At 42.9% G+C, this 14,301-nt stretch overlaps 1 protein-coding gene across 1 annotated transcript in view; it reads left to right on the forward strand.

The window, feature by feature from the left end:
* Positions 1-14,301, forward strand: part of PLCG2 (phospholipase C gamma 2) — a 93,181-nt gene that overhangs the window by 26,021 nt on the left and 52,859 nt on the right. Inside the window, exons 3-5 of the mRNA XM_030581310.1 lie at positions 8,439-8,579; positions 12,149-12,242; positions 13,652-13,699. Coding sequence (XP_030437170.1) covers positions 8,439-8,579; positions 12,149-12,242; positions 13,652-13,699 — 283 coding nt within the window. The remainder of the gene's footprint in view (positions 1-8,438; positions 8,580-12,148; positions 12,243-13,651; positions 13,700-14,301) is intronic.

The following is a 14,301-nucleotide window of genomic DNA, read 5'->3' on the forward strand; positions in this document are numbered from 1 at the left end:
GCCTTGTGTCCCGGCGGGCCTTGTGGCTTGGTGTTTCTGCCACATGGGTTTGAAATATTTACCAGAGCTCTGCTCCAGACAGCTTTTGGTTGAATTGAAGCACTGTCTTGAGTCCACTTATTTTTCATACTGCATGTACACCAAGGTGTGAGAGATTTCTGGGCTGTGTACTGTTTGTAGGTGGCCAGGCCGCCTTACTCTCCAATGAAAAACATTGCACTCACAACACCACACCATGTTCATGTTTTGACTAAAACAACAGGTGTACAGTGGCACACTTTGTCAGTGACAATTTGATAGTTAATTTTGGGTTATGTGGAAGTGAGAATGGAGCCATTGTCTCTGCTAACCACAGCAAGGTGCATTTGCAAAAGGAAATTAAAAAAGCTTTTTTACATTCGCTGGGTGCTCATTTGCACACTTTCCTACACTGCAGAGTTCTGTGTGTCTGTCGGATCAAGTCAGGTTTCTGCCCCTCCCAAGAAGAAACCTTCTCATTTTATAGTGCAAATGGCTGATTATATTTTCTGAAATCAGTTTCTCAAAGGCATGAGTAAAACTTGGCTACAGGCAAAATCAGCCTCTGTTCATGTACTCCTATCCATACTTACATATCTAGTTCTCTCTGACTGTACCACTAAAATTTTCAAAACTTCTTATCTTTTTACGTCTTATAATCTGTCACCATCTTCTGTCTTGTCTTCCTGAGACCCTACTTATTCCGTCAGGTCAGTTCAAGACACTGCTCCTAAATTAATTTTCCTGACATGTTGTTCTGACCACGTCACCCCCCTCTTGAGTCCCTTCATGGGCTCCCCTTTCTCCAGCACATCAAAAACTGGCTTCTGGGTCCAGGGCCAGTGCAACCATTTAGGCGACCTAGGGCGCTGGGATTTGGGGCGTGCCATTTTCTTCGGCAGCGACCTCAGCACCCGGGTCTTCGGCTGTCCTGGTTGCCTCTGGCATTTAGCGGAGGATGCTGGGGCAGGGGAGCGTGGGGAGGGCTGCCTGCAGCAAGTCGGGGAAGGGGCGGCACACAGGGGAACTCTCTGCCCCCAGCTCACCTCTGCCCCACCTCCTCCCCAAGCATGCCATGGCCGCTTCACTTCTCCCGCCTCCCAGGCTTGCGGCGCCTTGGGTGGGGGCAGTGCCTTGGGGCAGGGGCACAGGGGAGGCGCAAGGTGGAAGTTTCGCCTAGGGCGCGAAACATCCTTGCACTGGCGCCCTGTCTGTGTCCAATCCTAAACCTGTTAATGTCCTTAGAAGGACTCTGATGGCCTTCACTGGGGTTTGGATAAACTTCCTGGTCCTTACCTGTAAGGCAGTTCATAGCTCAGTTGCTCCCTCTCTACTTACTTGTTCTTATATATTATCACTTCAGCCCTGCCCTACTAATGAAGTCAGCCTCCGTTGTCTGTTTGTCCACATCTTACACAGGCATCTTTATACTTTCTTTTATGCCTACCTCTCATGCACAGAACACCCTCTGTGGAGTTGTCCATCAAGCCACTACTCTTCCTTCCTTCAAATCCTTTCACAAGATCTTCAAGATCCTTACAGACCAGTCAGCTTAACTTCTGCACCCAGAAAGAAAATGGAGCAAATAACTAAGCAATCCATTTGCAAACACCTAGAAGATAATAAGGTGATAAGTAACAGTCAGCATAGATTTGTCAAGAACAAATCATGTCAAACCAACTTGATAGCTTTCTTTGAGAGGGTAACAAGCCTTGTGGATGCGGGGAAGCTGCAGACATGGTATATCTTGACTTTAGTAAAGCTTTCGATACTGTCTCACATGACCACCTCATAAACAAACTAGGGAAATACTACCTAGATGGAGCTACTATAAGGTGAGTGCAAAACTCGTTGGAAAACCATTTCCAGAGAGTAGTTATCAGTAGTTCACAGTCAGCGCCGGCTTTAGGAAGCGCGGGGCCCAATTCGAGCATTTTCCGTGGGGCCCTGGCAAGGATGACTTAAAAAAAAAAGTGTAAAAAAAAAAAAAGCCTTTCATTTCTTCCATGTATTATTTACTTTCCATAACTGTATAAATAATACAATTATATATTATGTACATTGCATCATATATGCTGTTGATTGCTTATTAATGACTGCCGTTTCACCTGTGTGGGTCCCTGCCACTCCTTGCGGGTGTGCACATGTGTGGGTCCCAGCTGCTCCCTGCCCCCTTCATTGAAGCAGGTGTGCAGGGTTACAGTGGATATTGGGCTGGTTGGAGGCAAGGCAGGGGCTGACAGGAGGTAGGGTCTAGCTGCAGGCAGGGAAAGGGGTGCAGGGCTGGCTGGAGACAGGGGTGTGTGGGGTGAGCTGGCTTCAGGCAGGGCCGCAGGGGGATGCAGCAGGGGTTGGGAGGGCTGGAGACAGAGGAATGCAGAACTGGCTGGCTTCAGGCAGGGGAGTGCAGCGGGGTTGGCTGGAGACAGGGCAGGGAGTTTGGGGCTGGGTGTGGGCAGGGCGTGCAGGGCTGGTGCTAGCAGGGGTGTGTGGGGGCTGGCTGGCTTTGGGCAGGGCCCCAGGGGTTTGTGGCAGGAGGTGGCTGCAGACAAGGCAGGGGGTTTGGCAGGGGCTGGCTGTGGGCATGGAGTGCAGAGCTGGCTGGGGGCAGAGCTGGCTGGGGGCAGGGCAGGGGGTGCAGCAGAGGCAGCTGGAGCCCTGGCCCTTTAAATAGCCCCCAAGCCTCCCACTATCCCAGGGCTCTGGGGGTTATTTAAAGGCCCGGGGCTCCCCTGCTTCTACCCTGCCCAGGACCTTTTAAATAGCGGCGAGAGCCCTGGAGAATAGCCCCGGCCCTTTAAATAGCCCCCGGGGCCCCCCGCTACCACAGGGCTATGGGGGCTATTTAAAGGGCCCGGAGCTCCAGCCGGGAGAGCGGGGCGGCTTGCCGCGCTCCGGCACCGGCCGGGGCTCCAGCCGGGAGAGCGGGGCGGCTTGCCGCGCTCCGGCACCGGCTGGGGCTCCAGCCGGGAGAGCGGGGCGGCTTGCCGCGCTCCGGCACCGGCCGGGGCTCTGGCTCTCGGCGCGGGGCCCGATTCCTGGGAATTGGCTGAATCTGCCTAAAGCCGGCCCTGTTCACAGTCATGCCGGAAGGTGCATAACGAGTGGGGTCCCACAGGGATCGGTTCTGGGTCCACTTCTATTCAATATCTTCATCAGTTATTTGAATAATGGCATAGAGAGTACACTTTTATACAGTTTGTGGATGATACCAAGCTGGGAGAGGTTGCAAGAGCTTTGGAGGATAGGATTAAAATTCAAAATGATCTGGACAAACTGGAGAAATGGTCTGAAGTACATAGGATGAAATTCAATAAGGACAAAAGCAAAGTGCTCCACTTAGGAAGGAACAATCAGTTGCACACCTACTAAATGGGAAATGGCTGCCTAGGAAGGAAAACTGTGGAAAGAGATCTTGGGGTCATAGTCGACCATAAGGTAAATATGAGTCAACAGTGTAACACTGTTACAAAAAAAGCCAACATCATTCTGGGATATATTAACAGGAGTGTTGTAAGCAAGACAGGAGAAGTTGCAGTTGGTAACAGCTGGGTAGATGGCTTTTAGGGATTTCTGAAGTTTATCTTATTTATTGGTTACAATGTATAAATATATATCAGGCTTGGAATCATCTGGCTGGGGCGAACCTGGCCTATGCATATGCATTTTCTTAGAGAAGCGTCCTGTTTCCAACTGTTGGTTACATCCAGAGGGTAAATTTTGTCCTTTATTCTGAGTTCATACAGCATCCTGCATAAGGGTCCCAGTCCTGATTATTCCTTGCCTCTAGGCGCTACTGTATTCAAAATAATAGTAATGCGTATTTTGAACAATGTGACTATTTAAATAAGTATTTCTCTTGGTAACTTATTTGAATGGAGAAGAATATAGAAATCTTGGGTCAAAAGTTGTCAGGCAAAAAACTTGAGCCCTGGTGCAATGGGAGCTCCTGGAGGCATTGTGCATATAATCCATGCAACATCTCTGTTTATCTACTTCCCAATGCATAGAAATTAAGACTTGCCTAAGACTGTGCATCCCGCTGGCAGAGCTGGAACTGGAATTTGAAAGTTCCTGGATCTTAGCCTCATGCGCAGGCCACTACACCACAAGTCCATCTCAGGGCCTGAAATACTATGGTAACTGAAGGTGCTTCGGGATCCAGTCCGGACAAGTAGCCACTTGAATAAGTTGTCAGAATTGAGAAAATGACTGACTAGCCTCCCAAGGAAATCCTTTTAAACCTCACAGAAATAGCCACTTGATGGAATGGATGAAATGAAAACTAGAAGTCTGACATTTTGAAACCGTTTTAGCGGGTTCTGGCTGTCCAAACCGGCATAAGATTTATTGGAATAAATGTGAGGTTTTCCTCTTTCTCACGTAGCTGGGTTTGAGTCTGTTGCTTTGTTTGATTTGTTTTATGATTATATATTTCCTTGGAATGTGTGCTAGTTGTCTTGTTCTGAGTACTCTTTTATGGACCAACAGGGAGCCTGAAACTCTGAGTACTACCTTTTGGGCCCTGTGTTATTTCTATTAACTATGGTGGGAGCACGATCAGGCCATTGGTGTCAAAATTTACCCTTGGACATACATACTGGTGTAACTAGAATCCTGTGTGCAGATCTGGGGGTGGATCTTGGCTTTATATTTTGAACACACAATTGGGAAGATGAATGGGTCTAATGCTTCAAGACAGCGAGAGGGTGGCAAATGTTAGAATTTCTGGTGCGTTCTACAAGTATTGCGGGGGCAGGAGTTATTTTCCGTTTTTGTATTTCCCAATAAAAGACTATTTTGTTCAACTGCCAGTGCATTATAGATGTTTGATTATAAGCTTTTGTCAGTACAGCAACCTTATCGGACTGAATTTGAGACATTTTTAATAAAATCTTTCTCCAGGGTATACGTTTTCCTGGCTGTATCCTTTTCTCATTCAGTCAGGGGCAGCTAGTCTGGATAGTGGAGTTGTAGAGTTTAATCCTACAGTGAGCTCTATGCCTGTGAAGTCAGAGGAGCTCTGCACAACAGCAGGGTCACGTCTGTTGTGGCTCTTTCTCTCTCTCTCTGAGGGTCTAGCCCATGATTTTCACCATGACAGTACCCTAGGGAGAGCACTTTTTCCCAGTGTGTTGTCCCCACTCACAATTCACAATATAGGCCATACAGGAAAGCCCTATAGTACTTAATACAAAAGGATAGCCCTTCTATAGGGTGGCCTAGTTTTAATCATCATCATCAAAATTCAACACAGAATTATGTATCTTTATATAAAATTCAACAAGGTGATTAAAAAACAGGCTTACAGAATGGTTATCCTTTTATATTCTAGAGTTAATTTAGGATAGTTTCTACAGCAACCTATTGATTTCATCCCTATAAAGTTCTATATAACTTTTTTTCTAAGGGAAATAAAGTATAATTATTCCAGGAACATAAAAGATACTGAATTTGAACCCTTGACAGGGAAGTTGACCTATATCACTCTCATTCTTTCTGTTCTCCCTCCCTCATAACCATCTTCCTTCATGGTGGAGCTTAGTCACTCAGGCCCAGATTTTTAACGTCTTTTTGTGCTCACCGAGTGCCTAAATCCCTTTTGAAAATGACATAGACTTCTAAATCTGTTAGGCATTGCAACGCTGAGCAGAACAATGCCTAAATACTTTTTAAAAATCTGGCCCTAACCTGTTCTAATTGGGTAATAAGTTTACTATGTGATTTGTCATCCAATTAAATGAATTCTAAAGCACATCTGAGCAGAGCCTGGGATGCAGTGTGGCTCTTCTTGTCCACACACAAAACTCACTCCACTTTAACTATGCTGATATAGTTAAAAGTGTATAACCCCTGATAGTATAAAAGTGCTTATAACTAGTATAACTTATTCCTGTAAGGAAAGGAGAATGAGCTGTACCTTATATCAGTGTAACTGCATCCATGCTAGGGGTTGTATCAGTATAACTATATTGGTAAAAAAATAAAAAAAACACACCCCTAACCAAAATAACACACACACACCAGAGAGAGTGAGAACATGAGAGTGAGGTATCACGGTTATAATGCAGGGAAAAGAAGGTGTGTATGTGTGCAACCGGGAAGAAATTAAGCAAGCTTGTCTCTTTCTGTGTCAGAGGTCAGTATGGGGTAATAGTAACTCAAAATGGAAACAACAATTAGGGTTGGGAAATCCTTGTTTTTATCTCTGTGTTTTGTGTATGGTGTTCAGTAGAGTTACAGTCAAGTCAAAGTTTCCCCCAGCCAATGGCTTATTGGGCTGACATGGTTAAAGCATGTCAGTTTCATAGCCCACAGTACACAAGGGAGTGATGTGGCCAGTATCATGTCAGACTGCCTTTGACTGCCCTAACTCCATGGATCAGGTATCCATTTTGCAGTTGGGTGAACTGAAGGTTGCCTTTCTTTGTGAGATCCATCAAGACTAAACCCATAACCTTCAAGATTGGAGGTCTGGAGTGGTGACTGAGTGGTTAAGGCACTCAAGTAGAGTTACAGGGAATCTGATAAATGTTTCCTGTTGGTTTACTGTGAATTGAAATCTTGTCTCTGCACCCTGATGTGTCTTTGTCAAACTCCCTTTGACATGCTTGGGAAGTAACACCAACATTTTAAAATGTGGACACTGTGACGCTACGGTAACCCATCACAGACACCTTAAGATAGGCTCAGATCCATTTGATGTATTTAACTAAGAATTTCAGAGGGGCTGAACACTCAGTGGGAGCTCTTCATTGCTCAACATCTCTAAAATTCAGGCTACATATTTCAATGCCTAAATGTAGATTTAGGGGCCTACTCTATGCAGCCACCTTTGAAAAATTTGGATGGAGATTTTTCCCATCTATTTTTTCCCCACTATTCTTACTTGGAGTTGATGGGTGGAGTATGGGAGAAGGAGTGGTGACTTTATCTTGCCGATAAATATCTGGGGGAAATAAAGCTCCTTGGGGCAGGAACTGTCTGTCTGTTCCATGTTCCAATGGGGACTTGGTCAAAGGCTGCAGCTTATAAGGGCTACTTCAATACAAAATAATAACCATTTTCTTCCCCTTTCCTAGCAGCAATGTCATCTCTGGGAAAAACAACTCCAAATGGAGCAGTAAGTTTGGCCTGAGATAGTCTCACTCACAATAAGAACTTCCTAGGTGTTTGAATATTCCACCATCCAAGCTTTGCTGATCAGCCCTCTTCACCATCTCACACCAAGCCACATCACATAAAAATTAATCATCCCACAGAGCTTTAGAAACAGGTGGTCAGCCCTTTCCCTCTTTATTTCACTACATTTCATATGTTGTGATCTAGTAGCAACGGGGTGCTCTTTTAAAATACATCATCTGTATCCCTGAATTGTAAAACACACAAACAGAAACTCCCAGTCAATTTCCTCTGATGCTGTATGGTTTGATAAACACATTTCAAGAGCAGCTGTGCAACTTTTTTTTTTGTTCACTCCTCATCCTGTAACCAGTAACTCTTGACCTGTCAAAAGTAGGAAGAGCCATGCGTGCTTCTGTCCAGTCTACGGGCAGAACGAAACCACTTCCTCAGTTTTCTAATAAATATCTTATCGTAAGAGTGCACATATTCTATTTCAGTGCTGCCTCACAAATATTATGCTGATCCAGACCTCAGACTATGATAAGTAGAGGACTGACTTTAGGCCACATATCAGCACAGTGTTCTCCTTTCATGATTTTTTGAAGTGTAGCTATGCTCTATGGGAAGGCACAGGTCACTCAGCAGTGCTAAAAGTTGTATTAAAAGGCAGAGACCTGTTTGGATCTGAGCAGAGGAAGGTTCATAGATATTGTAATGGTTACATTGAGGCTTAGCCAAAAAAAGATTTCTGAAACTTAAATGTAAAGTGTAGATTTCCCACAAAAACTGCTCAAGTTCTGTAGACGAGAAAAAGTTTGAGTTGGTTTCATGGTGCAAATAAAGTGACATCAGCTGGTGGTGTGTGGTCCATTTAGAGTTCCCCCCAAACAGTTTGCCACTCAAAAAGGGAACTCCAGTGCCAAAATAAATGACACCTGCAAAAGTGTGCGGACAGCTCTTCCTGTCGAGTTTACTGATTTTATACATAACTTGGTCAGTGGAGAGAGTGTCATGGTCCCAGGAATAAGAAGAATGAGGAGGACTTGTGGCACCGTAGAGACTAACAAATTTCTGCAAAAAAACTACCCTTTTCTTCCTCTCCCACACTCCCCTAGCCCAGCCTTGAGGGCACAAACACATTTAGGCAGTCACCACAGTTGCAAGTCCCAGATGTCAGAATCATATAAATTAATACAATAATAATAATAAATGTTTTGACTTGTTTGTCTTTTTGCATTGATCTCTGCTGGAATTATTAAGCACAGTTTGTACTGACACATGCTATTTTCTTTCAGTGGATCTGATGGAAATAAAGGAAATTCGCCCTGGGAAAAATGCAAAGGATTTTGAGCGTGGGAAGGCAACACAGTATAAAGAGCATTGCTTCACTATTTTTTATGGTACCCAGTTTGTTCTCAACACCTTAAGCTTAGCAGGTACTTTTTGTGTGTGTGTGTGTGTGTGTCTTTCTTCTTTAAACCTTAAACAGTAAACCCTCCAGAGTAGGGATTTATAGCATTGACAGAGCAGTAATGCAAAGCTTATGCTGTTTTTCTTTCTGACCTTCCTAATACATACCAAACATTTAAAATTGAAGAGGGTGTGAGAGAGTACCCTTTTCCCCTTACTGCTTTTAATGTCCTTGAATTGTGGCATTTGTAATTTTTGTGTAAAATAATAAATTAGATGAGATTTTTTTCTTGTGTTGTTTAATGAGTCATTTTAGGTGTCTGAATTGTTGCAAGCAGTCTTGTGCTCTCCTTGACACTAGCACTGTATGTTTTAGGAAGATGAAATGCCTGTCACTCACTGTAAGGCACAAGTGTGAGGTATAAGCAGGAGATATATAGTAAATCCCTATATGTATGTTTCTGCTGATCCATTTTTTTTATACCCTGCAGCTGTCCGATGTCTCTTTAGAAGGAACATTATAGAGAGTCTTTTTTATGAAGTACATATCTTTTATTCATTCGCTCATGTTTAGCAGTGTAGATCCTCTCTGATTAAATATCTCAGGTGAGATTTTTTTTAGCACTGGAGACCTGGATGAAATCCTGGCCCTATTGAAGTCAATGGAGATTTTGCCGTTGGCTTCACTGTGGCCAGGATCTCACCCCAGGGCCTGAAACCTGCCTGGGGTCACAAGTAAAGGTGAATTTAGGATCCATAGCCTAGTTTTTTGTGACCATATCAGAAAAACCAACCACACAACTGGCAGAGTCTGTTTACTTAGGCCATGTCTGTACTGCAAAATTAAGTCAACCTAACTTATGTTGACATACAGTTGTGGCAGTAATTACATTGCTTGTGCATGTCTACACTTTTTGCTCCTTGTGTCAACAGTGTGCTTCTTTACCAGGAGCGCTTGTATCAATTGTACCATCAGTGTGGGGCATTGTGAGATGGCTTCTGAAAGCCAGTAACAGTTGATGTAAGCAACGTATTGTCTACGCTGACATTGCGTTGACCTAGCTATACAACTGTGACTCTACACTCCACATGGAGGTGGAGTTATTAGGGCTTACATCATCGGGAGCGAAATTTAAGTGTAGGCATCTCCATAGTTAGGTCAACATAAGCTGGCTTGCATTGATCTAACTCTGTAGTGTTGATCAGACCCTGTGAGAGGCCAAGCACTGGAATAGGAGGTGAATTGCATGCTCAAGTGCACTGTATGGACTGTGCATGTCTATATGAGGAAAAGGGATGTTAATCAAATTGAAAGGCAGGGAATTGAAAACTAATGCAAGGAAATACTTTTTATGTGCAACACAATATTATTCTATGAATCTCTTTGCCACAAGATATCACTGAAGACAAAAGCTTAGAAAGTTTCAAAAATGGATTGGATATTTATGGAAAATGAAATCATCAAATTACATTAAAAAGGGTGTTTTTTTAAAAAAAAAAGCCAAAACTAGGATGTGATATAAACCCTTATACTTCAGGGCATAAAATAATATCAAATCAATGGAGATTAGGAAGAAGAGGATAACTATCTACTGAAGGGGTCTTGAATCTTCCTTGGTACAGGAATACATGGACTGCTGGTTTCACTGCGTATGGGAATTCCCTTGGTCCTATGCTTGATCAACATTGTCAGTTTCATGAACATTAAATTCACTTGCAAAGTTGTAATAAAAACTGAAGTAATTTTTAAGAAGTTCCTATTAGAGTAGAGAAGTGATCAGTGTGTTGTAAGCATTATAATTCTAATAGCCATAGAGATGTTTTTAAAATGTGGAAGTGATGCACTCCCTAGTTGAGGTACTTTCCCATGTGTGTAAGCAAACCCCATATTTATGCTTGTGAAATAATGTATTGCACAGAGGATTGGTGTACTCAAAAGTGGGTTTACGTGTGAAGGAGCATGCACAATTTTGTGTGTTGACAGTTAATGGCTGTTTGTGAAAATTTGGCTCCATGTACCAGATTTGAATTTAGATTAAGCCCGTAATATCCCTGAAATTTCAGAATGTGCAGTGTCACTTTAAATATAATTGTGCACTCAGCACTGTTGGGCTGTATTTTCTCCTTGTTTTTTTTCTCAGAATCTAGTCTCTGCAAGTACTTTGAGAACAATTAGTACCAGAAGGTATGTTGCCATAACACTGGTTCTCAGAACAACATGACTGATATTTTCAATATCAGGAAAATCCTTTCCTTTGTTAAAGCACTTTGTCTTGGTTTCTGAGAACAATACAAAGTAACTGTTACTTAAGGGGGAATGGCAGCTTTCTTTATGGGCAGAATTCCTTTGAGACAGTTAGACTGGTGTCTGTCCTTCCCCAAAATGTAACTAATTGAAAAAGATTTCCACAGGGCTCTGAAGCTGGGCTCTGGCTTCAGTTTTGGAGAATACAGCATTGTTTGAAAGTATACTTTTAAAAGTAATCTGTATTTTTTGAGAGACTGTTTGTTTTTGTTTTAAAGGATATTGCAGAAATTGCTTAAGTTGGAGATATTGGCTGGAAATAATTCTTCGGGAGGACTGTTTTGGTAGAGGGATGCTTTGATGAATTTTTGAACTGGAATGCGGCAACACGGGGCTGTCCAAATTCTGCCCAACTGAGGGCTGCAAAGGCTGCGCCTAATCTGCAACATGAAAGGAAAATTGCAGCCCGCCTGCACCTTTAATAATACAAAATTGTGTCCCACAGGGACTGTAGTTCCCAGAATGCCATGCATGAACTTGATCTGACTAGTAGTTATTCAGATCAGGTTGGATCATCACCAGCAGGCCCTTCTGGTTTGTGGGTACTAGAAGTGTAGATGCAAACTCATTTTGGAACAAAATAAAATTTCTAGCCATTTTCCTTCTGAAAATAGACTTGAAAATGTAAAGTTAAGGATGAAAGGAACAAACATCTGAGCTCTAATTCTGCAGCAGGAGTCTGAGGGAATTTAAAGACTCTTCTCCCAAATACACCTCTTATACAAGAAGTTAACTTCCCCCCAAACCATAGTCTGGCATAGACTGTGCATAGTGGTGTGATTATGGCAGCCCGGATGAAGGATTGTTTTGCAGGCCACTCAGAAATGTTAAGGGTTAGGGTTAGAGCGTTGCATGCTGGAATCTGTAGTATCCACAGGCCACATTTTCATTTTAAAGGAGAGGGTGGCTGTGGGCTACATTCAGCCCATGGACTTTGGTCACCTTGAGAACTGAAGATGGAAAAAGCAAAAATTCTGCTGTATCACAGTGAGTGCCTAGTTGTAGGTTGGCAGTAATCGTGCTGCAGCTTTGAAACTTCTTATATTCTGATGAACAAAGTTTTAAAAGGAGATGTTTTTGATAGGTCTAGCGGTTGTTTTTTTTTAATCCTTAAGAACTAACATAGATTCTTTCATTGGAATGTGTTGGATTGGCAGCGTAAAGCTCTGTAGTGAGATTATCATAGAGAATGGGTAGCCAACCCATCTCATACACTAGGGCTTATCTAAACATCACAGATTATGTCTTTGTTATGTATTAATATTTCTCACAGTGTATTAATCTTTGCAGCTGATTCCAAAGATGATGCTGATAAATGGCTGTGTGGCTTGAATATCTTGCATCAAGAAGTTATGAATGCTTCCACACCTGCAATCACAGAGAGGTAAGTGGAATTTCCTGCCTTTGTTTATGAGAGACTCTTCAACAGCTTGACACTTCTTTGCAATTTGACAGTGAAAAACTGAAGACATTTTCAAGGATGAAACCAATGTGGACTGTCAGTTACATTAAGAGCAATATTCTACAGACACATGCTATACCTAGAAAGTGTGGTCCAAATTCAGATCTTCTAGAAGCATATGCCACTTGATAGTCTTTTATGAAGTTATGGCTGCTTACACTGTGATGGATTTGGCTCTATGGTTGGTTGGTAGATTTGTTATATAAACATACCTGGTTCCAGGTTTGGATGCCAAAGAAAGTCTTTAAGAAGTTCATGGGAATGTCTGGTCTATGTGTGTGTTGGCATCTGTTTCAAGTAAACCAGAGTTTCTCAGGATCTCACAACTAGAACCTCTTCCCCCCCACTTCCTATCACCCAGCCCTGGGCAGAGAATCCCCCTCTTGTCAACAGCCCCTGAGGTCCCTCCCAGACCTAATCTTTTCTCACCTCATTCACCTTTTGTTAACAGAGGGGGAAAGTCATGGCCTACCACCCTGTCTGTCTTCTTTGGTGGTTTGTCCAAATTGTAGCTCAGGTGTTGATGCCCTGCCCATCTAAATCCAATTTCAACTGAGAAAAAGTATTCCTCACTTCCTGTCTTTAACTTGTGTATGGTGTTGCTCTGTGCTGTTATACTGTTGCTGTGCATGACTCTAGAGATGTCTGCATTTCAGCAACAACCGAGTGATTCCCGTATAGACAGATTATATGAGGTTTTTAGTGAAATGCTATGATTATCCTTTGGGGTGAAACATGTCAATATAAACAGATCTTCTCTGCCAGTATTGCCAATATCAGTAAAGGGATGCTGGCCCTAAAATTGACACTTCTGTCTGATTTATGTTTTTTAACCTAAGATAGGTAAAAGATTACTACAGCTAGAAGAGATTAAGCAGATTCGCTTTCATTTTTACTTCATGCATTTGATGATATTTGAGACCACATCCTCAACTAGTGTCAATCAGTGTAGCTCCATTGACTTAATGGAGCTATGCCAGTTTACATCAGCTGAAGATCTGGCCCTTTTGTGCCCAGTTATTTTCATTGTTCCCCATATGTTTGGTTAGTCATTTCCCTTGTTTATGTGGGCTTGTCACACAGCAACAAGGTGAAGACAAAAACATTTTGTTTAGAAATGGGAAAATATTATTTTAAAGCCACAAACATTAACCAGGGCAGATACAGCAGAGGCAGCACCTGAAAATGCTCGTGACTCATTTTTCAGAATGTGCTAGATTTCCAGTTTAAATATCTCTGCTTACTTTCATCACTGAAATTGTGCTATTTAACAGGCTCTGTTAGTTCTTAATTCTTAAAATAACTTTTCTGTTTTTATTTATTTATTTTAGCTGGCTGAGAAAGCAGATCTACTCTGTTGACCAGACTAGAAGGAACAGGTATGAATCTCATCCTTTTCAGGTTTTGCTTAGTTTTCATGGTCAGTTTTTCTACATGAAGTATAGGAGTAGAATTTTGAAGTAACAAACATCACTTTGCATAAGAAAGATGTGACTTAGGTAACGTGAGAATCCAGGACACTGCACCTGCTCTTTCGTTAGTAATTTGTGTTCTGTTTTGTTATGGAGACATCAAGCATGTGAAATTCACTGATGCATATACCTAGTGTAACAGAGAGGGAAATGTATCATTTTGCTTTTAGCCCTTTCTTCATGGCTGGAACTAGGATGAGTATAGTTTTAGGCAGGGAGAGGGGATGCTTTCCCTCTCCCGCTTTCAGCTCCTGACTTCCAGCAGAACCTAGCTGCTTCCTCTGTAGAGGCTAATCAAGTGGGAACTCAGAGGCTGGGACTCTGCTTTCCTGCCTTGGCTATGCCCCCAGCACTGCCTGAGAGAGTGAAGAGGGTGAGGAGGGGCACAGATGGAGTTGGCCTAACAGCAGCAGTCACAACAGTCCTTCCTCCCCACACTGAATCAGAGCCTTGAGGAGGGGGAGCATGACTGGGTGAAAGAACAGGGGAATCCTTGGAAGATGAGGTAG

This window comes from Gopherus evgoodei, chromosome 12 (genome assembly GCF_007399415.2).
Source record: "Gopherus evgoodei ecotype Sinaloan lineage chromosome 12, rGopEvg1_v1.p, whole genome shotgun sequence".
NCBI classification, from domain to species: Eukaryota; Metazoa; Chordata; order Testudines; family Testudinidae; genus Gopherus; species Gopherus evgoodei.